General features: G+C 43.1%; 1 protein-coding gene across 2 annotated transcripts in view; it reads right to left on the bottom strand.

The window, feature by feature from the left end:
• The window catches only part of LOC120915353 (synaptotagmin-1-like), a 275,825-nt gene that overhangs the window by 37,310 nt on the left and 213,381 nt on the right, over positions 1-25,134 (bottom strand). For both annotated transcript variants that reach the window (XM_040325772.1, XM_040325773.1), the window contains exons 3-4: positions 24,697-24,878; positions 507-626 (exon numbers count right to left, since the gene is read on the bottom strand). In XM_040325772.1, coding sequence (XP_040181706.1) covers positions 507-626; positions 24,697-24,878 — 302 coding nt within the window. The remainder of the gene's footprint in view (positions 1-506; positions 627-24,696; positions 24,879-25,134) is intronic.

Raw genomic sequence — 25,134 nt, forward strand, 5'->3', positions numbered from 1 at the left:
GAGGAACTCGACAAGGCAAGTTTCTCCATTCCCGTCGAGGAAAAAGAAGACATCCTCTCTTTTTGGCTCGACGGGATCCTCAACAGTTTCCTCGTCGAAAAATGTACACATGACCGGTTTCCTCTGCAAAAAAAAAATCCCAGCAAGAAAGTTTCTTGCTGGTTTTTGCCGAGAAACTCGTTCGTGTGTACGAGGCCTGATCCGAGAAATGATCCGAACCGTGAGTTTTTTGATCCGTTGCACCCCTACTGCTGATAAGGGCACCCTTATGCTTGTTCACCCCGAGCATGTTTACATGCCAATCACTAGATTGACATTATTGTGCAAAGTATTAATATTAGTATTGAATACCCCAACCTTGAGGATCGATCTTAAAAGCATCACTCACCTTTGTTTTATCAGAATACTGACCAGCGTACAATCTTGTTTTAGCCTGTTGGGGCTGATTAGCATGGGGCAGATAGTTTGGCTCAGCATGCCATACTGTAAAAACATTTTGCACATACCTGCCCATTTTGGAAATCATAATCCAAGGAATACTGCAGCTTTCCGAGTTTCTCCTCAGGCTTCTCTTCTTTGCCTTCATCTAACAGAGAGGGATCCAAATCCTCCACATCTGGCTGCACCTGCACAGAAAAATATAATTTCATTAAACAGAGAGATAACAATCGATAGTGACAGTACCTACATAAACATGCTTCCCAAACTGTGTATATCTTGATGAAAATCAGGTAAAATAAAATTAGGTATTTACATGGTAAATTAGTCAAATTAGTGGAATGCAATTTCTACCTGGTTGCTATAGGTTACGGCTACTTTTTTCCGACTTAATGAATAATCCCAACTGCCTTCCAAAAAATAATTCTCAAAGTAATTACACAAGACAAAGGTAGACAAGGAATAAGATACTTAGAAATGATGGGTGGAAAACAAAGAGAAAGAGTTACCAAGGAGAGTAAACATTATGAAGAGCACTGTACACTGGTAAAAACAACGTTGAAGAGGACAAAAGATAATTAAATTATACAGGGAAAGGCAATTGCTCTGAAATCTGATACAACTCCAGAATTACATTTCCTCTACGTCATATGGATACTCCACTTAATTACATCTGCAAGAATGACCCTGACTACTTTGGAATAATTATTACTCTCAGTAAGTTATGTCTCTTTTGCAGATTTTTCTGTTTGTGATTTAGGCTAAACGTAGGCTTTAATAAAATATATGTGACATAATTGGTATGAAATTGGTATATATAATTTGTACCTTAAAACTCCAGTTTTTGTTGGTTTTGATTATTGTATACTGGGGATGTTGTACACCAGGGCCGGCCCAAGACATTGTGCTGCCTGGGACCAAGAATGAAATGCTGCCCCTCCCCCCCCAAAAAATCACGTCATGGCTCTATACATGTATAAAGAGCACCTGTCATGGCTCTATTCATGTGATAAAGACAAAATTGCTTAAGGAAAGCAACCAATGGTCGGACTTTATAGGCAACACAGACAGGAATAGTAAAAAATATATAATTTTATTATGAAGTAGTTACATAAAACAACATTAAAAAGAAAACCATACAAGATGTCAGGTATGTATGTTGCCTATAAATGTCCCCTGTGCGTCTACGTGTTTCACCATAAGGCTTCTTCAGGACAGACAAGAGAGGAAAATAGTCAAAGTCATCCAAACCACATAGGCATAGGCATAGATATATCCTGTACACAGGCTGTCTCCCGGGGGCAAACGCTGCTATCCAATCTAATAACATTGTACCGGGGACACGCACAGGGACAGGACGGTATTAGGATCATAAGAATTTGTGGGTAGAGTAGGAGGGAGCGGCAATGCAGAGGGCTGGAGAGGTGGAGTTCTGATCTGAGCCGAGAGCTAGGGGGAACAGATTCCGACTGGCAACCATTCTTGGCACAACAGGTTCCTCAGAGGGAGCGGCTCCTGCCTTTTTCACTCGCAGACTGCTCCCCTCCGGCTTTGAGTGTCCTCACAGGCAGCGGAGTGGGCTGTCTTGCGGGCGGCAGAATGCTGCCCCCCTAAAAGTGCTGCCTGGTACCCATGGTACCACCCGGTCCCATTATAGGGCCGGCCCTGCTGTACAGCTAAATAAACATTTGACAGACACCTTATATGTTTTATAAAAATAATATATGATAAACAATATACTACTTTGTATCTTGCAGAGAAAAAATGCCCTGATTAGGGATTAAAAATGCAGTATAAATGAATGAGTATTGAATAAATGCAATGGGAGTATTTATCAAAGGGTATGTCAGTTGCTCCATTTGTGCAAAGTTCACAAATCTGTCACAGACTGGCAAGTCATTTATTATAATGTCACACTCATGTAACAAATATGATGCATTGAACATTATTTTGTCATATTATGGGAAATTGTGGCAGATTTTCCATAGATTTCCAACTTGCCATCTACCTGCCTCTCCACCTCAGTCATTCAGAGGAAGCCTTGTATGTGTTCATAAAATACAAAGCTTCCTGTGAATGATTGAGCAGTGTTCAGCCAACTCAACTATGTTTAGAAACAGGACGGGAAGTCCCGGTACCACTACCAGAACACAGCTCTGTATATTGTATGTAGCTGAAGCTGTATATAGTTTAAAGCCCCTTTCACACTACTGCGACTTCAAAGTCACACGATTTTACCGCGATTTTGCCTTGAGTTCAGGGAATGCCTGTGTAACTGGCATCAAAATCCGACTTCAAAGTAGTCCGTGCACCACTTTGGGCCGAACGACTTGAAGTCGTACTAATATGAATGGTCGTCATTGGAAATCATGGGAAAGAACTTGTCATGCTACTTTGCAGTCCCAAATCTTGGGACAAGTCGTACAAGTGTGACAGGGGCCAAAGTAGCGCTGGCAACAGCCACATGTATTAGTTAAAGCTGAAGTAAACCCAAATCCATAAAACCATTTCATTTCCGGCGCGTGCCAGAAATGTAACACTCCCATTGGTTGTGCTCTCAACCAAACTGTCAAACCATCCAATGGCTGGTGTCTAAACTGATCACATGTGCAGCATCACGGCAGTTGTAGATAAAACAGAGGCAAAGATGGCAGCTTCCTTGGCAAAAAACAATAGGAGGGTTTACTTTAAGGGAATCGTTTGTTTCAGCCAACTTGGCCCAAACAAAAATGTCCTATTTAGACCCCGGACTATATATACATGTATAAATAAATATATATATTTTTATAGCACTGATCGCTGTAAAAATGACAATGGTCCCAAAAATCAGTCAAAGGTGTCCGATGTGTCCGTCATAATGTCACAGTCACGATAAAAATTGCAGATCGCCGCCATTACTAGTGTAGCGCCTGCTTACTTTTATGGCAGACGCTATTGTAAATTTAGAGGGGATCAGAGAGTTCATTGGCTTTGACCATGTTGATTTAGCTAAATTTTATAAGCTTCTGTTCCAGCCCTGGCTGTGCTGTGTGCCTATCCTTTTGTCTGGGGACTCCCGTCACCCCCGAACGGCAGGAGGCAGCAGTAAGGTCAGGGTCTTGTGGATACTTCTTCCCGGCAGCCAATCAGGAAGGTTAATCGCCTCGCTGTGCATGCTGGGGAGGGATATTTAAGGGACAGATGCAATTGGTGCGGGTGGTCATCGACCCACACGTGCTACCTGGGCAGTCGTCCCACCACCCCTGGGTATGGCCTCCTGGCCGGGGTGTGTGTGTGTTGCTGTGTTCCTGGCTTCGGGACCACATTGGTCCGGAGCATTAATCTACCTAGTAGGCTCAGTAAGCAGACTGAGCCTACGAATCTACAAGTGGTCCTGTGCTGTCCGTCCAAAGTGGAGGAAGCTGGTCGATGAGGAGCCTGTCTGAGGGATACCGAGCACAAGGCTGGTCGCAGGAGAGGCCTATTCGCTCATCGAAGGACATTTCGTACCTGAGAGGCTGGACAGTGGTCGCCTGTCAGTTATTGCTGCAATTGAAGCTGTTTGAGCAAGTTGTGAGGGATTTTGGACCGAAGTTATCCCCACCTTTAGGAGGGTCTGTGGCAGAGACTTTTACCTAAATTTCCGAGTGACACTCTGGCTGCTAGGCTGGTGAGAGTGGCTTATCGAGATGCACTGTACCCACTCTGGCTAGATTGGCAAAGAGATTTATTATTGGGAGCAGGACTGTTTCCACGCCAGTTAACCCTGAACCTTTCAGTTCTCAATTCTACTTTTCCTTCACCTTCCTACTATTTACAGTTTTTACAGGGCTGGGTAATAAAAGCACAGAAAAGACACATGTCGTGTGGACATTGACTTATTACAGCTCTCATCCAGTACTCTAGATGGCGAGAGGACAAGAGGTAACATCCCACCCAAATCAGCAGCCTCTTTCGGGGTAGTGGTACACTAGTAAAAAAGAATAATAATAAAAATGCCATAATTCTATCCCCTATTTTGTAGACGCTATAACTTTTGCGCAAACCAATCAATATACGCTTATTGAGATTTTTTTTAAACAAAAATATGTATCGGCCTAAACTGAGGAAAAAAAATATTTTTATATATTTTTAGGGAATATTTATTATAGCAAAAAGTAATAAATATAGATTTTTTTTCAAAATTGTAGCTCTATTTTTGTTTATAGCGCAAAAAATAAAAAACGCATAGGTGATCAAATACCCCCAAAAGAAAGCTCTATTTGTGGGACAAAAAGGACGTCAATTTTGTTTGGGAGCCACGTCGCACGACTGCGCAATTGTCAGTTAAACGACACAGTGCTGAATCGCAAAAAGTGGCCCGGTCTTTGGCCAGCAAAATGGTTAAAGGTTAATTTCCCACATTTGTGGTATTTTAAATCACAATTAGTGTCTGTGTATAAATAGTCAATGTGTTTGTTAGCTCTCACATTGATGCACTAAGCTGGCTAGCTAGACACTAAGCCATGAGGAGGTAGAAAAGAAAAGTCAAAAGACCTGCGTAACAAGGTAATAAAACTTTACAAAGATGGAAAGGGATATAAAAAGATATCCAAAGCCTTGTATATGCCAGTCAGTACTGTTCAATCATGTATTAAGAAGCTAAAAATTAGGGGCTCTTTTGATGCCAAGGTCAGGTAGACCAAGAAAGATTGCAACCACAACTGGCGGAGGAATTGCTCATGATGCAAAGAAAAACCGACAGGTAACCTCAGGAGAAATACAGGCTGCTCTCCAAAAAGACGGTGTGGTTGTTTTTAAGGAGCACCATTTAACGATACTTGAACAAATAAGAGCTGTTCAGTTGAGCTGCCAGAAGGAAGCCTTTACTGCGCCACTGCCCAAAAAAAAGCCAATACGGCATGTTAAGGTGTTGTTGGGCTTATTGTAACCAGGCTTTTTTGTGGAACTTGTGCAGTAAAGGCTTCTTTTTGGCAACTTGACCATGCAGCTCTTTTTGTTCAAGTATCATCGTATTATGCTCCTTAAAAACAACCACACCATCTTTTTCCAGAGCAGCATGTATTTCTCCTGAGGTTACCTGTGGCTTTTTCTTTGTATCCCGAACAGTTCCTTTCTATCTTTCTTGATCTACCTGACCTTGGCTTGGTATCAAAAGATCCCCAAATTTTCCACTTATTAAGCAATTGAACAATACTGACTGGCATATTCAAGGCTTTGGATATCTTTTTATTTTCTTTTCCATCTTTGTAAAATTTCATTACCTTTGTCACGTACCTGCAGAGGTGTATTTAAGTTTTGTGCTGCCCTAGGCCTGACTAAACTTGCGCACCCCCCCAATTTAAATATGACACACCCCTTCCTGGCAAGGTCACGCCCCTTTCTGTTTAAGACCCGCCCTAAAAAAATTGAGTGGGGACACTAGTTCTGAGGGTCGGTTGGGGGGGGGCAATGAATTCCCTTAATTTGCATAGATTTCCCTTCACTTCCTGTTTGGCTATGGGGTAGTAAGTGAAGGGAAATTTCTGCAATGGGACAGGGATGGTAAAAAATAAACTGACAGGGGCTCTAACCCCCCCCTTAATCTATCCACAATTAAAAATAAAGTGTAGCCTATAGTTCTACTTTAAGCACACATTTCTGATAATTTTATGGAGAGACTAAGAAGATATAACCATGGAAATGGTGCAGCAGAACCCCCCCCCCCCCACGGTTGCAGAATGCCGGCTGCCTGCATACCAGAAACAGTGCGGCCGCTTTATGGGGGGCGCTAGACTAATTTGCCTCTCAGCCCAGTCTGCTCCATAAGACTGCCGCTACACTAACAGTGTAGCGCAAGCCGGCGGGGACTCTTTCCGTGCTGCCCCCCTGCAAATTGCTGCCCTAGGCCTGGGCCTTGTTGACCTAGGCCAGGATACAGCTCTGCGTACCTGGTAGGAGTTTAATATGACGATGTCGGCCTCCCTTGTATCTCCTACCCAAGCCCCACTGAAGGTGGAACAGATGGTGGCTAGGGACAGGGGGAACACGAGTGCCTGGGAATGTTGCTTTTAGAACTTGGGGTGGGAGTTGTAGGCTCGGTGACAGTAGCAGGACAGCAGGTGAAAAGCTGGGATGGAACTCAGAAGATCAGCGGATGTTAAGGAGGAACTCCAACCAACTTGCAGGTTCAGGCTTGGTGGTTTGTCATTACTTCCTATGGTCAGGAGACAGGAGAGGACTGGACCCAGGAGAGCTGCGATGATAGAGTGCCAGCACAGGTTCCCAAAGGCAGTGTTAGAGCCAGGCAGATGATGGAAGCAGAGTCGTGGAGATAGCCGGGTTCGGTAACAGGCGGACTGCAGAGTACAAGGCATAAACAGGAGCGAGTGTATCAGAGTCCAGAAGCAGAGTCAGATGAAGCCGGGATCAGCAAAGGGTATCAAGCAGGTAACAAGCAAGGTTCAGAGGATTAGGACACAGCTGAAGACCGGTCAGCAAGAGTCTGGGGTTAAGGCACTTTCTTAAATAGCGTGCACAGGCAACTGGGCAGAAACTAGTAGTTCTCTTACAACCTTGTTACGCAGGTCTTTTAACTGTTCTTTTCTACCTTGCCACTGTGAAAATCCTTTCCTGCCCATACTGCCTGCCATGACACCCTCCATTCTCCTCTCTTGGATAAACTGCCCACTAAGATACTTCTTTGTCATATGCCCAACCTTTGCCATTCTGGAAATTTTTGCACAGCAAGGCAATAGAAAACAAGCAGTGATTAAAGCAGGATTAAACTCAAAACCAAAAATGTAATATATCGCAGCTTACCAATCATGAGATGTGTTGGCTACATTATTTTTTTCTCCTCTGTTTTCACATGGTGAGCCGGCCAGTAACACACCTCCTGTATTAGACCCCTTTCACACTGAGGCAGTTAGCATGCATTTGGGGTTAAAATCGCCCCGCTAGCTACCAAAAAGTACAGCTTAAACGGCTCTAAAGCGCCGCTAAAACGAGCAGCGCTTTAAAGGCAACGTGGTCGTGGCCCTAGTTTAAAAGGGGTCTTAGAGTGCCCCCTCTCTTTATGAAGGAGCAACAGAAACACCTTTGGACAGCAGCATTGTCAGTCTGGAGGGAGGGGAGTGTTAGATGTACTAGCAGATTTAAATACAATAACAAACTGAAGCCAAACTCCAGTTCCCACTTTATAAGCAGTAACTATTTATACGCAACTGTTTTGTCCCTTATGGGATAAAGGTTTTACATAAATAAAACCTGACCATTGTAACAACCTATGTCAGTGGTAAATGATTTGTCTCATGCCTCTAACTGCTGCAGGACAGCTTGTTCTGCTGAATAACAACAGATTTACTGGCAGGATCACCAGGTGAAAATAAAGAAAGCTCAAAAAAAGAAAGCTAATGCAGTCATTACATCTAAGAATTGGTAAACTGCAATTTAATAAATGTTTGCTTATGGATTTAATACAGTTTTAAGCATTATAAGGCAGATTTAGTAGAGAATTGTAGCTTGATTCATAAATGATAAGATGTTGCGTAGTGTCCCACTCAATCTGTGCCTTCAGAACTCGCTTCTCACACGTTTTCCCAAGGCTACTCTAGTTGCTAGGTTACTAGCCCATAGCTGCTTTTGCTGCCTAGTGCAGGCACAGTACATACAATATATCACCAATATGTTTTATATACTGTATATATTCTGTAAATGCATGAGAAACATAACATTAATGAAACTGACTCACTATGTAACAGCATGTTAACTCTCAATGAATTCTGGATGATCTCAGAAGCATCTCAAATTGATGCCAAAATGACAACATCAACACAAGCCCAAAGTCCATCGACTAAGGCCCTTAGAATGTAATTTACTAAAATCATGTCAAACCATTCATGCAAGCCAAGTGCCTCCTATACATAGAATTGCCACCACTCCTTGGTAGGCATGTCTTTTTCTATTAGAACAAATTGATTATTTAGCAAATGAATAAAAATAAAAAGCAACGTTCTGCCATATATACACATCTTCTAGGTTGGATTATGCACCAAAATAAGATTTTACCCATACAGCTGTAGAGACTTTACAAATGTCTGACCAGCAATACTAGGCTCTGCCTCTCTCTCGTGCAGGGAGGTCATTGGTCAGAATCTGTGCACCCAGTCACAGGTGGGGATCACAGTTCAGCTTACCTAGTAATGCCCCATTCCACAATGCACCCGCACCTGCACCTGCACCTCCCTTGTCCCTATTATGAGAGCAGAGCAGGCTGGGATCTTTGAGAGCTGCCAAGAGGAAAACTGTGGACAACTGATCTCCTCTCTTATGGTGCCACCTCCTTGAAATGAGTTTGCCACCTCCCCGAAATGGGTTTTTGCAGGTTGGGATGTCTGCTTATAGGAATTAAAAAATGTCACCAGTGTAGTAGAAAATTGCTGGCCTACCCAAGTACATGTTTCAAATTCAACAGATACATTTCATGTTTAATATTATATCTACAACATATGCATCATGTTAATGTCTCTTCGGAGTCCAGGTTAAAAGGCTTAGGGCTAGATTCAAAAGAGTTAAGCCAGGGTATCAGTAGATACGCCGTCGTAACTCGGAATCTAAGCCGTCGTACATTTAAGTGTATTCTCTAATTGAGTTACACTTAAATGTAGCTAAGATACGATGGCCTGCGCTGTTGTATCTTAGCTGTCTAGTTCCGCCGGCCGCTAGGGGCGTGAATGCTGATTTACGTCTAGAATGCATAAATCAGCGAGATACGCCGATTCACGAACGTACGCTTGCCCGTCACAGTAAAGATACGCCGTTTACGTAAGGCGTTTTCAGGCGTGAAGTTAGTCGAACAAATAGCTGGCCTAGCCAATGTTAGGTATGGCCGTCGTTCCCGAGTCGAATTGTGAAATTTTTACGTCGTTTGCGTAAGTCGTCCGTGAATGGGGCTGGACGTAATTTACGTTCACGTTGAAACCAATACGTCCTTGCGGCGTACTTTGGAGCAATGCACACTGGGATATGTCCACGGACGGCGCATGCGCCGTTCGTTTAAAACGTCAATCACGTCAGGTCACGAATCATTTACATAGAACACGCCCCCCCTGTTCCTCATTTGAATTAGGTGCGCTTAGGCCGGCCCATTTACGCTACGCCGCCGTAACTTAGGAGGCAAGTGCTTTGTGAATACAGCACTTGCCTCTCTGACTTACGGCAGCGTATCGTAAATACGATACGCTATGCCGCCTCAAAAAAACGCGAATCTGAGCCTTAAAAAAAAGGCTACCCAAGATTCTTCCATCTCAGGCGAGTTGTTTACATCTCTGTATGACAAGAACTGCCAATTCCTTTTGTTCAGCTTTAAACAATTAGGAAATCATACGTACGAATTAAGGGACAAGTGTGCAGTCTCTAAGATTAATGCTTTTAATTAAACATCTTTCTTATGCACATATTTACGAGCCCTTGTGTACACTTTATACAAACACAGACTCCCACAGGAAAATGAAAGGTGCAGAGTCTCTCATCTAGGGCACAAATCCAACCTGTTACTGATTTCTCATTGGTATGAATGGTACTTAAGCATAAAAGGTCTGAAAAGCAATTCCATGGTGACAATTCAGCCATTCAGGTTCTCCACTTACTTTCGTTTTAGATTTTAAAATTGATTGCTTGGAGAATTGAAACCTTTCATTTTGGCTCTTTTACAATATAAATAGACATTAAAGCTTTATAGCAAGACATTTATTCATGTTCATATTGCCATGGTATCATTTCTTACCATAATATACTGTAGTATTTTTTGCCATCACTGTACAAATTTATGCTTAATAGCATTTTGACTGAACCACACATCAATCAGATTATATTCATTTAGATTGTAAAATGTATGACCACTATTACTTTGCCGAAACCCACCAGCGTTTTGTTTAAAATCACCTGCACCTGGTCAGTTATAAAGAGATTTCCTAACTGTAAAATTACATTTAAATTATGCTTTTCATGAGAAAATTTGAGAAATACATAGGCTGCCATTGTTGGCCTATCCTTCTGAAAAAGCTACTTGCCATGGCTGTTATTATGTATCTTTGTCTTCAAAAGCTGTCAGTTTCGGAGTCACTAAACCTAAACAATTATTTAGATAAAAAATGATGGGCCAGATCCACAAAGATCTGCCTATCTTTAGGCAGGCGTAGCGTATCTCAGATACACTACGGCGCCGTAACTTAGAGCGTAGTTTCCGTATCCAGAAAGAATTTGCGCCGTAAGTTACGGCGGCGTAGTGTAAATGTGTCGGCGTAAGGGCGTGCAATTCAAATGACTAAGATGTGGGCGTGCTTTATGTTAATTCATCTTGACCCCACGTAAATGACGTTTTTTTTTTAACGTCGCATGCGCCGTCCGTGGGGGTATCCCAGTGCGCATGCTCGAAATCACATCGCAAATAGTCAATGCTTTCGACGTGAACGTAATTTACGCAAAGCCCGATTCGCGAACGTTTTACGCAAACGACGGAAAATTTAGACGCTGTCCCAACGTCCATACTTAACATTGCATACGCCTCATAGACCCAAGGGTAACGTTACGCCGAAAAAAGCCTTACGTAAACTACGTAAAAAAATGCGCCGGGCGGACGTACGTTTGAGGATCGGCGTATCTAGCTAATTTGCATACTCTAAGCGGAAATCAACAGAAGCGCCACCTAGCGGCCAGCGTAAATGTGCACCTAAGATCCGACGGCATACTAAGACGTACGTCAGTCGGATCGAGCCCACATTCAGTCGTATCTTGTTTTTTGGATACAAAACAAAAATACGATCGTAGAACTTACGCGGCATATCAATAGATACGCCGGTGTAAGTTCTTTGTGGATCTGGCCCAATCACTTTACTTTGGCTTTCAACAGCTGCATGTTTGCTAAGGTTAGCAACAATGGAGTATTAAAGTGATTGTAACGTTTTTTTTTTTTAAACCCTTTATTTTGAAGAATCGGCATGACAATTCAAAATTCTAAATATAGTACATACAAGTGCATCTCAAAAAAATTGATTCTCTATTGGTTGTAGGTCAGACCAGTTTGCTGGCCAATCAAGCACAGTGATACAATAATCATTAAACCAGGTATTGGTACTTGTGGCAGTGTGGGCAGGTGCCAAGTCCTGCTGGAAAATGAAATCAGCAATTCCATAAAGCTGGTCAGCAGAGGGAAGCATGAAGTGCTCTAGAATTTCCTGGTAGAGGGCTGCTTTGACTTTGGAGTTGATAAAACACAGTGGACCAACACCAGCAGATGATATGGCTCCCCAAAACTTGACACGGTACCTTATGCAACTTGGATTCTGTGCCTCTCCATTCTTCCTCCAGACTCTGGGACCTTGATTTCCAAATGAAATGCAAAGAGGACTTTGGACCACTCAGCTGTTTAACAGTCCAGTTGTTTTTCTCCTTAGCCCAGGTAAGATGCTTCTGATTTTGTCTCTGGTTAAGGAGTGTCTTGAGACAAGGAATGCGACATGTCCTAGATACGCCTGTGTGAAGCACTGACACCAGCCATAGTACAGTCCTTGTGAATCTCCCCCAAATTCTTGAATGGCCTTTGTCTATCCTTTCAAGGCTGCGGTTATCCCTGTTGCTTGTGCACCTTTTTCAACCAGACGTTTTCCTTCCATTCAACAGTCCATTAATATGCTTGGATACAGCACTATGTGAACAGCCAGATTTTTTAGCAATGACCTTTTGTGACTTACCCTCCATGTGGAGGGTGTCATGAACTGTCTTCTCAACAATAGGTTTAGTTAACCAAACTAGCTTGAACAAGGAAGGTTGCCACAGGAGCAGAACTCAACAGGTAGTGAGCGCAAGTAATGTTTTTTTTATTTTATTACAAACGCATTTACCTGCTCTGCGCAATAGTTTTGCACAGAGTGGCCCAGAATTTTCTCTTTTGGGGTCCCCCACTGATGCTCTCGGCTTTTCCTCCTTCCAAGTGTCCCCAAAGCATGCCACTTGGAATAGGAGCACTTGTGCAAGCTTGATTCAGAGCTGGGCTGTGTGCATCTACCGATGCACACAGCACAGCTTAGAACACCATGCCCTTGCTCCCTCCTCACAGGATATGATTGACAGCAGCAGGAGCCAATGGCTCTGGCTGCTGCCTCTATGTCCAGTGAGGAGAGAAAGAGCAGAGTTGTCCTCTCAAGAACGGGCTCATGTAAGTATTTGGAGGAGAGGGCTGGGGGGAGCTGACCCTGGAAGGTATTTTGCAGAGAATTTATCAAGGTAAAAAACCTTAGGCCTTTACAACCACTTTGAAGCCAGGCACAGTGAGGGAACAAGCATCTTCAGACAGAGGTCAGCAATAGCTACCTTAAGATTCCACTCATAACATGTGTAGAAAGGAATATGGTGAATTACTTCTTGTGATGAGTATACTTGCGCCTCAGGAATTAGATACAATTTTAACATTTTTGTGGCTCATGATAGAAATGGCTCTACCTGCATAGACTTTTCAGAGGCTAGTGCCCACCCCCCCTAGCCCCCCATTTGTCAAAATCAATGCATTTTCTACCAGTGTGCTCTTTAATTAGCTTACAATTTATGTTGCTGTTCATATTCCAACTACCGGTATGTATCAAAGTCCTTTGTTAACTCCTCAGCTCTGTGTTAAACTATTTATAAATAGGGTATAATAATGATAATTTATAACACCTGTATAATGGCCACCCATCAAAGTAATTGCATAGGCATCAGCCTGCCACTGGGATCTGGCCGGCTAAGTCACATTATATGCACCAGCTTGCCATTTTATCTCAGAACACTAGTGTTACTGCAGCTTTCACAACATATTGCTAATTTACTGCTGTCTAACAAATGGTGACAGTAATGAGACATCACAAAGATCGATGAAAAACGGAAAACAACATTTCCACTCCTCGGGGTATCATGGAGCACAAGTCATCCAACTGGAGACAGCATCTGATACCAAAACAAAGGTCTCCATTCTTTATCTGAAAATACCTCTCTCGAAAGAAAATGAAGCAGCCTGCCAGAAAAAACAAAAAACGAACGCTCCTCTGCAGCCTGCTAGCCAAGAGGGAGCTGTGGCACAGGGTGCCCCTTGCCAACAAGGGGGCAGTGCTACTCCCCCTCCAGCGGGGCCCACGAGTGGGCACGTTCCTGGTGGCGAGAATCTTTATTTGAATCATTTTGCTAAGTTTTCAAATTTGGTAGATTCTTTTTCTGAAGTGTTGAAACAGTTTAAAGGGGCACACGATAGTGGTGCAGATATGAGTGGTGTCACACAGGGTGCAAGGGTGTCCGGTGCCAGAGGTAATGTATTAAGAAGTGATGGTGATGTTTCATGCTCTCAGTTTGCTGGTGCTCAAAGAATGCAACATATGTCTGGTAATGAATTTAAATTTACTAACATGCATGATGATATCAGTGCAGTATGGCAAGACTTAGGTGACCCCGCAATGCAGGTCAATGACACTTATTTGTCGCATGCCAGTGGATACCAACCGATGTCGGTTAACCCTATGTTGCCGATTAGACCTTCTGCTGTGACGGTCGGTGAGTCCTCCTTTAAAGAGCCCCTCCCATGCGCTTTATCTCCACTGGGCTTTCACTTATCAAAAGCTGTGAAAGAAAAAATATGGAGGGGGGAGTATCTTGATATTTTATCACTATTGCCTGCCTCTAAGGAGTTTCTGTCCAAGTTGGACAAGCAGGCAGGGGATAGAGCAGAGGAGGATAGGAGGAGGGCGATCCCCAAGACTTTTCAGAATTGGCTGCAGGCTTTCTGTATATATGCCGCAGTCATGGGGGAGCGCTTTCCTGGTAAGTGTTCCGGACTATTCCAACACCTGGATATAATCGCTGAGGCTTTCCGCCATTTTGGCGGCTCGGCATGGTTCACTTATGACGAGAATTTTCGTCAAAAATTAGCGGTCCATCCCTCGTTGCACTGGGGGTCCAAAGACGTGGGCGTATGGCTCAATTTGATGCTACCAAAGCCGCAGTTTACCCCCCGACCCCAGACGGCTGCTCAAAGCACATTTCGGAAGGGGTTTTGCTTCGCATTTAATGAGGGACAATGTAAATTCCTGTCAAACTGCAGGTTCAAGCATGAATGCTCATACTGCAGCGGTACCCATGCGGCGACAAGATGTTTCCGCAAAGCTGCCGCAAGCTCTTTCCAGTCAGGTTCCAGCAGCCTGGGGAAGGGCCCCGACGCCAGTGAGCTTGGTAAAAATGCGCCCGTGGCTACAGCGATATCCCGACCGCAAGATGGCAGCTCTGCTATCTGATGGGTTTACAGACGGTTTCCTGGTACCCACTTTCAGAGGTCCAGGGTGTACAGTGGTAAGGAACTTACAATCTGCGGTTACTCATTTGGACATCGTCCGGGATAAGATTTCCAAGGAACTTTTGGATGGCAGAATTGCCGGCCCCTTTTCTGACCCTCCGTTTTCTGATTTTCGGGTGTCTCCCCTAGGCATTGTGCCAAAGAAGGAGGTCGGCAGTTTTAGAATGATCCATCATCTTTCTTACCCCCCAAAATTTTCTTTGAATGATGAAGTCGCTAATGTCAATGCACCGGTGTGTTACGCATCTTTTGATGAAGCGCTAGTCCTACTAAGGCAGTCAGGCCGAGGGTCACTATTAGCCAAGGCTGATATTAAGGCGGCGTTTCGCCTCCTCCCAGTTCACCCTCAGGGATTCAACTCCCTGGGTTTCCACTGCATGGGGCAATTTTATTTCGACAAATGCATGCCCATGGGGTTTTCTCTTTCATGTTATTATTTCAAAGCTTTTTCTTCTTTTTTTCATTGGGTAGTGTCAGAGGCTATACCCCAGAGTTTCATCCTGCACTATCTGGATGATTTTTTATTTATTGGCCCGGCGGGGTCGTCGTTATGCATGGAATCGCTTCAGGTGTTTTCCGATGTCTGTAAGGAGTTCGGGGTTCCTCTGGCACATGAGAAGACGGTTCTACCCGCAGCTTCCATAGAATTTCTGGGTATTACCATCGACGCTCAAAAGATGGAGTTTAGGTTACCGGAACAAAAGGTGCAGAGGATGTCTTTGCTAATTACGGAATTTCTAGCTAGAAAGAAGGTTTCGCTGAAAGAAGCCCAGTCCCTGCTGGGGCTGTTTGCCTTTGCGGCCAGGATCATCCCAATGGCTAGGGTTTTTTCACATAGATTCTCTTTAGCCCTGCGAGGTTTCAAGAGCCCTTATTCCCATGTGCGAATCTGCAAGAATATTAAGGAGGATTTAAAAATATGGGATTCTTTTTTAAGTAACTTCAACGGTGCGTCAGCCTGGCAAGTAGACTTCATGGATAGCACGCAATTGGAATTCTTCAAGGACGCGTCAGGGTCCTTCGGTTTCGGGGCCTTTTTGCAGGGTCATTGGTGTTCTAGCAGGTGGCACCCGGATTGGCAACAGAAGTAAATATTGCAGAACCTTGTCCTTCTGGAGTTATTTCCGGTCATTGTTGCTGTCGTGATTTGGAAGGACGCCTTTGAGAACCGAAGGATTTTGGTCCACACGGACAACAAAGGCGTCCTTTTTTCAATTAACACGTTATCTTCAAAATCTGAACCAGTCATTAAATTGTTACGGTTTTTAGTACTCCATTGCATGCGGTTTAACATTTGGTTGAAGGCTGAACACATAGCGGGAAAAGTGAATAATATAGCTGACGCTTTATCTCGTTCGCAGCTCGGGAGGTTTCCGGGAGTTGGCCCCGTCAGCGGATCCGCATGGCACCCCCTGCCCAGACTTCCTCTGGGGCTTAATCTGGGAGTAATCTTTACTAACCTCAAGGCCTTGGTATCGGAGAAAACATGGATGGACTACAGGCACTCTTGGAGCAAGTGGTGTTTGTTCTGTCACAAGGCGGGTTTGGATTCTCTTTTTGTCACTTCATATGTTGCATTATCCTTTTTGTCCTATTTGATTCAATCTCAGCTTAGCCCGTCTTCTATTAGTAGGATTCTCGCGGGTGTTTCTTTCTTTTTAAAATTTGCGGGTCTCCCCGCTTTGACTTCATTTTTTCAAGTCACCCAGGTCATTAAGGGTCTTAGGAGAGCTAATCCTGTGGTGGACGTCAGGCGCCCGATATCCATCTCTATGTTGGGTGACCTTCTGTTAGTTCTGCGAGAGGTGTGTTTATCCGAGTTCGAGGTTCTTCTTTTCAGAGCCGCATTTGCGGTAGCTTTCTTTGGTGCCCTTAGGCTGGGTGAATTCACGGCACCAAATAAAAAGTCATTGGCTTTTTTGCTTTTTTCTCATGTCCGTATAGAGGTAGGCTCTCTCCACTTTTTTATGTGCAGATTCAAGACATCGCAAGAAGGTCAGGGTCGTTGGTTTTGTTTGTCTAGTTCCCCAAATAGGGCCATTTGTCCAGTTCTTCACGTGTCAAATTATGTTTCTGCTAGGCCCGCGTCCTGCGGGTCGTTTTTTATCCATGAAGATTTATCTTCACTGACCAGGTATCAGTTTTCGGCTGTTTTGGCCGCCTGTCTGAAACATCTGAACTTATCCGGTTTCTGTTTCTCATCGCATTCGTTCAGAATCGGGGCGGCCACTACTGCTGACTCTCGGGGTTTGTCTGTTAACAAGGTAAAGAGTATAGGTCGGTGGGGCAGTGACAGATACAAGATCTATGTCCGCCCGGGTCTCTTAACCCCTTAAATTTCTTTTTCAGATCATCCCAGGACAGTCGTGTGGATCGTAGGCCACTCCTACATCTTTTGGGCCGCCAGGCAGGCTGGAGCTAGATCCTACTCTACTGCGTTAGGTCTGGACATAGATTTATTTATGATTTTTTGGTCTGGAGTTAGGGGCATGAGATGGCGGGATTTGTTAGAGCATCTGTCCTATTTATCTGGCATATGGCCCGCCCCTCAAGTAATAGTCTTACACACTGGGGCGAATGACCTGGGAAAATACAGAACTTGGGACTTATTGTGTGAGATGAAAAGAGACTTACACTCTATAACCCTAATGTACCCGGGGGTGGTGTTGGCTTATTCAGAGATGATCCCCAGGCTTCTATGGTCCCCTCAGGGCAGCCTTTTTTATGTGGATAGGATCCGCAGGCGCCTGAATAGGACGGTACATAGTTTCATTTCCTCCATTGGGGGGGTTTCCTTTCGCCACACTGAATTGGAGGGTTTTTTGCCAGGATTATTCAGAAAAGATAAGGTTCATTTATCCTTGATAGGTTTGGATATCTTTAATATGGGCCTCCAGAGTTTAATTGAATCGGCCACAGTGGTGGGGGGGGCCACAGCCGACAGCTTTGCGGCCGGCTGGGGCCGGTGGGGAGTAGTCGTCCAGCTTCGGCTGGATGGACAGCATTTAAGGCATATGAGTTCAGCCAAGATGGCTTATTTATTTATTAATTTATTATAATTGTAACCCCCCATCCTGGTGGATGACACCGTGGCCAAAATTTAATTGCCAAATTTAATAAAGGTGTTGTATTATATTGATGCGTTTGTGTGTTTTTTATATTATACCTTTGTGCTAGCCCATATAAGTAATTTTATATAAATGAATAATATGCAGATATTAATCTATGGAGAATTCACTTTTTGGGGCAGTGGTAATTTGCTATGGTACACCATTACAAATAGTCTTATAAACACAAGTTGTTTGGATGTCTCTTGCTTAAAAGGTAGCTTTAGTAAATATAAAAAAGAGAAAAAAAAACAGCATAAATAATTGCTACAAAAGCTATAATATCATTTAATCAGTGGAAGAACTAACAGGGTTGCAAAGGTCGCTTTCTGATTTCAAGCAATGTATCCATCTTCTTCGCAGCAGCAGCATAAGGAAAGGGGGTGCACTGTGATGTAAGGGAGGGTGGGGGACTCAACTTCTGATGGTGGGGCGGCTCTTGACATCTAATGTAAGGGGAAGGGATGCGCTGGACATCTAATCTTACAGATACAACCGGCCGTTTTGAGGACGATCATAATGCTGATGTGGCCCACAATGAAATTGAGTTTGACACCCTTGCTTTAAGCTGTGACAAAAAAATAACCCCCAAAGTGGCACATAATTATTGTAAAGTGGAAGGAAAATGATAAATGGTTTTCAAAAACAAATACATCTGAAAAATGTAGTGTGCATTTGTATTCAGCCCCCTGAGTCAATACTTTGTAGAACCACCTTTTGCTGCAATTAAAGTTGCAAGTCTTGCGGATAGCATCTGTGAACAACAATTCAAGTCTTCCCACAATTTCTCAATTGTATTTAGGTCTGGACTTTGACTGGACCATTCTAACACATGAATATGCTTTGATCTAAACCATTCCATTGTAGCTCTGGCTGTATGTTTAGGGTTGTTGTGCTGCTGGAAGGTGAACCTCCGCCCCAATCTCAAGGCTTTTGCAGACTCTAAGGCCTCGTACACACGGCCGAGGAACTCGACGTGCCAAACACATCGAGTTCCTCGGCCAGTTCAGCCCTGAAGCCGCCGAGTACCTCGGCGGGCCGAGAGCTCCCATAGAACAACGAGGAAATAGAGAACATGTTCTCTATTTCCTCGCCGAGCTCCTCGTCGGCTTCCTCGGCCGAAAGTGTACACACGACCAGTTTCCTCGGCAGAATTCAGCCAGAAACTCGGTCGGAAGCTGAATTCTGCCGAGGAAACTGGTCGTGTGTACGGGGCCTCACAGGTGTTCTTCTAAGATTGCCCTATATTTGGCTCCATCCATCTTCCCATCAATTCTGACCAGCGTCCTGTCCTTGCTGAAGAAAAGCATCCCCCACAACATGATGCTGCCACCACCATGTTTCACAGTAGGGATGGTGTGTTCAGGGTGATGTGCCTTAGTGTTCTGCCACACATAGCGTTTTGCTTTTGGGCCAAAAAGTTTAATTTTGGTCTTATCTGACCAGAGCACCTTCTTCCACATGTTTGCTGTGTCCTCCACATGGCTTCTCGCAAATTACAAACGGGACTTCTTGTAGCTTTCCTTCAACAATGGCTTTCTTCTTACCACTCTTTCATAAAGGCCAGACTTGTGGAGTGCACAACTAATAGTTGTCCTGTGGACAGAATCTTCCACCTGAGCTGTGAAACTCGGTGGTTCCTCCAGAGTTACCATGGGCCTCTTGGCTACTTCTCTGATTAATGCTCTCCTTTCCCGGCCTGTCATTTTGGATGGACAGCCATGTCTTGGTAGGTTTGCAGTTGTGCCATACTCTTTCCATTTTCGGATGATGGATTGAACAGTGCTCCGTGAGATGTTCAAAGCTTGGGATATTTTTTTATAACCAAACCCTGCTTTAAACTTATCCACAACTTTATCCCTGATGTGTTCCTTGGCCTTCATTATGCTGTTTGTTCACCAAATGTCTCTAACAAACCTCTGAGGGCTTCACACAACAGCTGTATTTATACTGAGATTAAATTACACACAGGTGGACTATTTACTAATTAGGCGACTTCTGAAGGCAATTGGTTCCACTAGATTTTAGTTATAGGTATCAGGTTAAAGGAGACTGAATACAAATGCACGCCACACTTTTCAAATATTTATTTGAAAAAAGTTTTGAAAACCATTTATCATTTTCTTTCCCCTTTACAATTATGTGCCACTTGTGTTGGTCTACCACATAAAATACCAATAAAATACATTGACGTTTTTGGTTGTAACATGACAAAATATGGAAAATGTCAAGGGGTATGAATACTTTTTCTAAGCGCCATAGCTGCAAAGGGTGGACCAACTCAACATTGAACCCTACATACTAGGTTTTGGATGCCATTAAAGATCATGTGCATGTAAAGACAGGCCTCCCAATACTTTTGGTAATATAGTGTATATATTTATTCTGTTTGTTTTAGAAGCAGACATCAGGTTTCTTTGAAGCCTCGTACACACGACCGAGAAACTCGACGGGCGAAACACATCGAGTTCCTCGTCGAGTTCCTTGTTAGGCTTGTCGAGGAACTCGACAAGCTTGCTTTGTGTACACACAGTCAAGACAAAATCTCCTTGTTCTCAAACGCGGTGACATACAACACATACAACGGCAGGGGAAGTTCGATTCCACTGGCTAAACTCTTGGGGCTGCTTTTGCTAATTTCATGTGTTTGCGTGTTAAATAAAAGTTTAGTAAGAGACGATTTGCACTTTTCAGTCTGTTACAGCTTTAAAAAGTGTTATCTCCATTACAAATGCTACTTTTACTCCCGTCTCATACTTTATTCTGAGCAAGCGTGGGTTTCTTAGCACACAGACGTTCGAGTTTCTCGTCGAAAACCAGCCAGTCGATGATCTCGACGAGCCAAATCAGACTCCCGTCGAGGAAATAGAGAACTTGCTCTCTTTTTGGCTCAACGAGGTTCTCGACAGTTTCCTCGACGAAAATGTACTGTACACACGACCGGTTTTCTCGGCAAAAAAATATCTCCCAGCAAGGTTCTTGTGTACGAGGCCTGAGTGTTTGAGTAAACACTTCTCAAACAGATGCTGTTGGAAACATTTGCACAAGTTGTCCTCTAATACAACGGGAACATAAATAATATTGTATGTAGAAAAAATGTCAGTTGGCAGTTAAATGGCATGCTTCCATTGTCTTTACAGGGATATGCATTCAAGTAACCAAGGTCAACAATAATAGCGTGACCTTTTGACATATTTGACCTATTGTGCATTTTCAAGCTTCTTTGAGCTTTTTTGCACTTTTTTGGCCACTTAGGTGTCTTTTCTGCCTAAGTTCCTCTCTCGAGTTTGGTGGGGGTTTTTTTCTGCCTATAAGAGCATATGCCTGAAAAAGCCATAGTGGCCAACATGAGTTTCCAGGTAGAAAAAAATGAGAGCTTGTTAAAAGCTCAAAAGCCAGTAGGAGCAGATTCTTCAATCTTCTTTGAGATGCACAGTGCATGAGCCCTGAAAGTGCCTCAGGTGCTTGTAATGAATTAGTCACTTCCATTTAGAATCAGTCCTGCGCAAGACATGATCTAACAAAGAGCTATTCCGTCAGAGCAGACGCAGGTAGGAATCTGAAAAAAAGTTTGTTAAAATCCCAGCAATGTTCAGCAATCATCCAGAGGGGATTGTTGTTTTCTCAACAGAAGTGAAGTTACTTTCTAAGTCAGAGGCGTAGCTTGAAGCTTGTGGGCCCCAATGCAAAAGTTGACCTGGGCCCTCCTCAGGAGGTGTTAAGGGTTTTGTTTTAGCAATTTCTGAAGGTTTCTTTGTCAGTGATGGCAGGGGTTGGTAGAAGAACACCTCCCGGAGTGTGTGTATCTTTTCCATAGTTGTCAGGGAGTGGGGTAAGCAGACATCCCCAGGTGGGGTGGGGGGGTACAGAGAATCCCAGCTGGTGACTAGGAGACACTGAGCGGTGTCTTACCTCACCCCATGTTCCTCAGGAAATGGCTCACATCTTCCCTCCAGCCAATAAGAATGGAGGGGTGTGGATTGTGGAGGGCAAAGTGGAAGCCCAGTATTGGAGCATGGCTGTGGGACCCTAGGGGAGATCGGAGCTGGACTTTGTAAAGGATATGATAATATGACAGGGAGGCTGCAGGGTCCCCCTGGATCTAGGGGCAGGGTTGCGATTGGGACCCCTGCAACCCCTTATGCTACGCTCGTGCTCTAAGTACTTTAGGTTATTGACCTATAAAAATCATGCAGCAGTCAATGTGCGCTCAGAACGCCTAACCTGCATACTTGCTGCAGCCTGAAGTTCAGTGAATCAGAAAGTTCTTATTGATACTATTCTGTGTCTTACTTGCTTGGCTTTGTATCGTTTTGTGTGGACTGGCTTAATCCCACATTGCTTGTATCAATTTTATACTTGACCATACCACGTTTTATCCTGTTATTGTAACATATATATAAAATAGCGTTGTGTCATAACCAAATAAGTTAAATACCAGTGAACTGTGACAAAATTAATATATTAAATACATAACATTTTTATAAAGAATCTAATCTCATAAAGTCCACAAAAGTCCCAATAATTAAATACAGAAAATTCCTAGTGCTCTTTAAGTAAAGACTGCAGTGTCATAGAAGAGGGCATGTGTCTAAAAGACAAATGCTCCCTTCCAGCCCAGCTCTCTTAAAGCGGAGGTCCCGCAGCGATTGTTTTTTTTTTTTTGCCCATTGAATTCTTTTCCCCATTATAATTGATTACTCACGGTTTTCCAAAACCTCCGCATTCTGTTATTGTACAGAAGGATTATTTATAAAAATTGCAGAGGGACGTTTCCATTTTGCTTGTGGGCAATTGAAGCCCACAAGCACCTACTTCCTGTATGCGGTGAATGCTTTCTTCTCAGCATTCACCGATCGACCCCCGCATGCTCTGCGTTGATGGCGTTGCATGCCCGTCAACACTGAGGGTTGCCATCACAACGGGACGGCGTTCCGCATGGACTCTTGGGAAGCATGACACTGCTCCCAGAAGACATTGCGGTGAGCTCACAGATAAGATAGCGGCGCTGGGGAAAGCAGTAGAAACGCCTACTCCTGCGGGAGTGAAAAAATGGAAGTCAGATTTTAAACAGCAATACTACGGTATTTAAATCACCAAAAAAAATTGTTGTGGCAATTATACATGTATGTAGTGTAATGAAGGTGATAGGATATTGTTGTTATTTTGGGTGGAACTCCGCTTTAACTACAAGGACAAAAAATTGGTTTATGAGTATAAGGTTTACTCAAAATTTCATGTTTTTCTCACACAGTTAAGCGAGAGAATGAGAATCTGCTGAAAAGGTACAAGCTAAATCATATATTATTATGCTATATGTTATAAGATAATAATTTATTATTTATCTATTTACTGTGAAATTACTGGTTTGAATTTATAACTTCAAAGTTCAGTAATTTGTCCGTTAAGCCGCTTGCTTGAGTACAGTTTTTGAAAATATAGTAAATTACTTTAAATACAATATATAATAATTATTTGTATATTACTTATGGTCATTAACCCCTTGCCACCCAGGTCATTTCTGACACTTCTCTCCTATATGTAAAAATCATATATTTTTTTGCTAGAAAATTACTCAGAACCTCCAAACATTATATATATTATTTTAGCAGACACCCTAGGGAATACAATGGTGGTCATTACAACTTTTTATGTTACACAGTATTTGCTGTCATTTTTCAAATGCATTTTTTTTGCAAATAAACTGTTTCTTCATTCTCACTTCTGCACTATGCTTTTACCTCTGTGTCTGCATAAGTACTGTACTCAAAGTGGAGGTTCACCCGAAAAGTAAATTTTTAAGATTAGATTGATGCTCATTTTGTCAAGGGGAATCGGGTAGTTTTTTTTAAATCGAAGCTGTACTTACCGTTTTAGAGAGCGATCTTCTCCGCCGCTTCCGGGTATGGGCTGCGGGACTGGGCGTTCCTATTTGATTGACAGGCTTCCGATAGGCTTCCGACGGTCGCATACATCGCGTCACGATTTTCCGAAAGTAGCCAAACGTCGGTGCGCAGGCGCCGTATAGAGCTGCACCGATGTTCGGCTTCTTTCGGCTTCTCGTGACGCGATGTATGCACCTGTCGGAAGCCTGTCGGAAGCCTGTCAATCAAATAGGAACGCCCAGTCCCGAAGACCATACCCGGAAGCGGCGGAGAAGATCGCTCTCTAAAACGGTAAGTACTGCTTCGATTTTAAAAAAACGACCCGATTCCCCTTGACAAATCGAGCATCAATCTAATCTTAAAAAAAAAAAAATTCGAGTGAACTCCCGCTTTAATAGAAGGGAGAGGGACATCACTTCTACTGAATTTTCTGTACTGTTAGGTAGTAAAAAATCAAGCATGGAAATGCTTCATGATTACTTCATGATTGCCACAACAGGCAGAAAGAACAAGATATTAAAGAAATGTCCCAGCTGAAGTCCTCCACAAATGAAAGAAGCCAATAAGGAATTCATGCACTTGGTATTGAGCTTGTATCTGTGCACAGTGAACCGAACCTCTAAAAGAAAGATATATCCTGTTTTTTTTTTTTTCAAAATTGTATTTATTTTTTGTTTGATATTGTATAAAGTGTTGTTTATTTTTTTAAATACCATACTTATTTTGCAGGTAAATATTTATTATGGGGCATTTAGAAGAATTTGAAAAGCGTGCTGGGCTTTCTAATAAGAATATCCAGCATCTCCTTGATTTCTAGCAAACTGCATCAAGGAATGGAAAGGGGGAAGGAAAATAAAGAAGCTATTAAAACACTATACACTGAATCATTGTATATTGATAATATGAAATTGTAATATGGTAAAGACTAAGTTACCTTATCAATGTAACTCTTTCCCAAGTCTTTTACTTCCTTCATGTTAATCTGGGCCTTGACCTTGTCTTTACCTTTTTTCCCTTTCTTCTTTTTCCCAAAGCATTTCTTACAGATACAGAAACAGCAGCACAGCAGAAGCAGGCCGGCCACAATCAGAATGGTAGCCAGAGCCCATGGAGGAACTGCAAGTGAAAAAACAGAAAGCAAAGATTTTAGCAATTACACAGTTCATTGCAAGACATTAAGTACTTTACAACAGTACTTGTACATCTCTATACATTCTAAGTATTTAAAATAGGATACAATGCATTTGCACAACACCAGAACATCCTGAAAGGAGGGTCTTGTGAAACGTCAAACTATACAGGAAGCATTAGGGCTTGTGTATTTTATGATTTAGAATATGGCTGAACTCAAAGAAGTTGCAAAATAGTAGAA

Source organism: Rana temporaria, chromosome 10 (genome assembly GCF_905171775.1).
Source record: "Rana temporaria chromosome 10, aRanTem1.1, whole genome shotgun sequence".
Classification (NCBI taxonomy): Eukaryota; Metazoa; Chordata; class Amphibia; order Anura; family Ranidae; genus Rana; species Rana temporaria.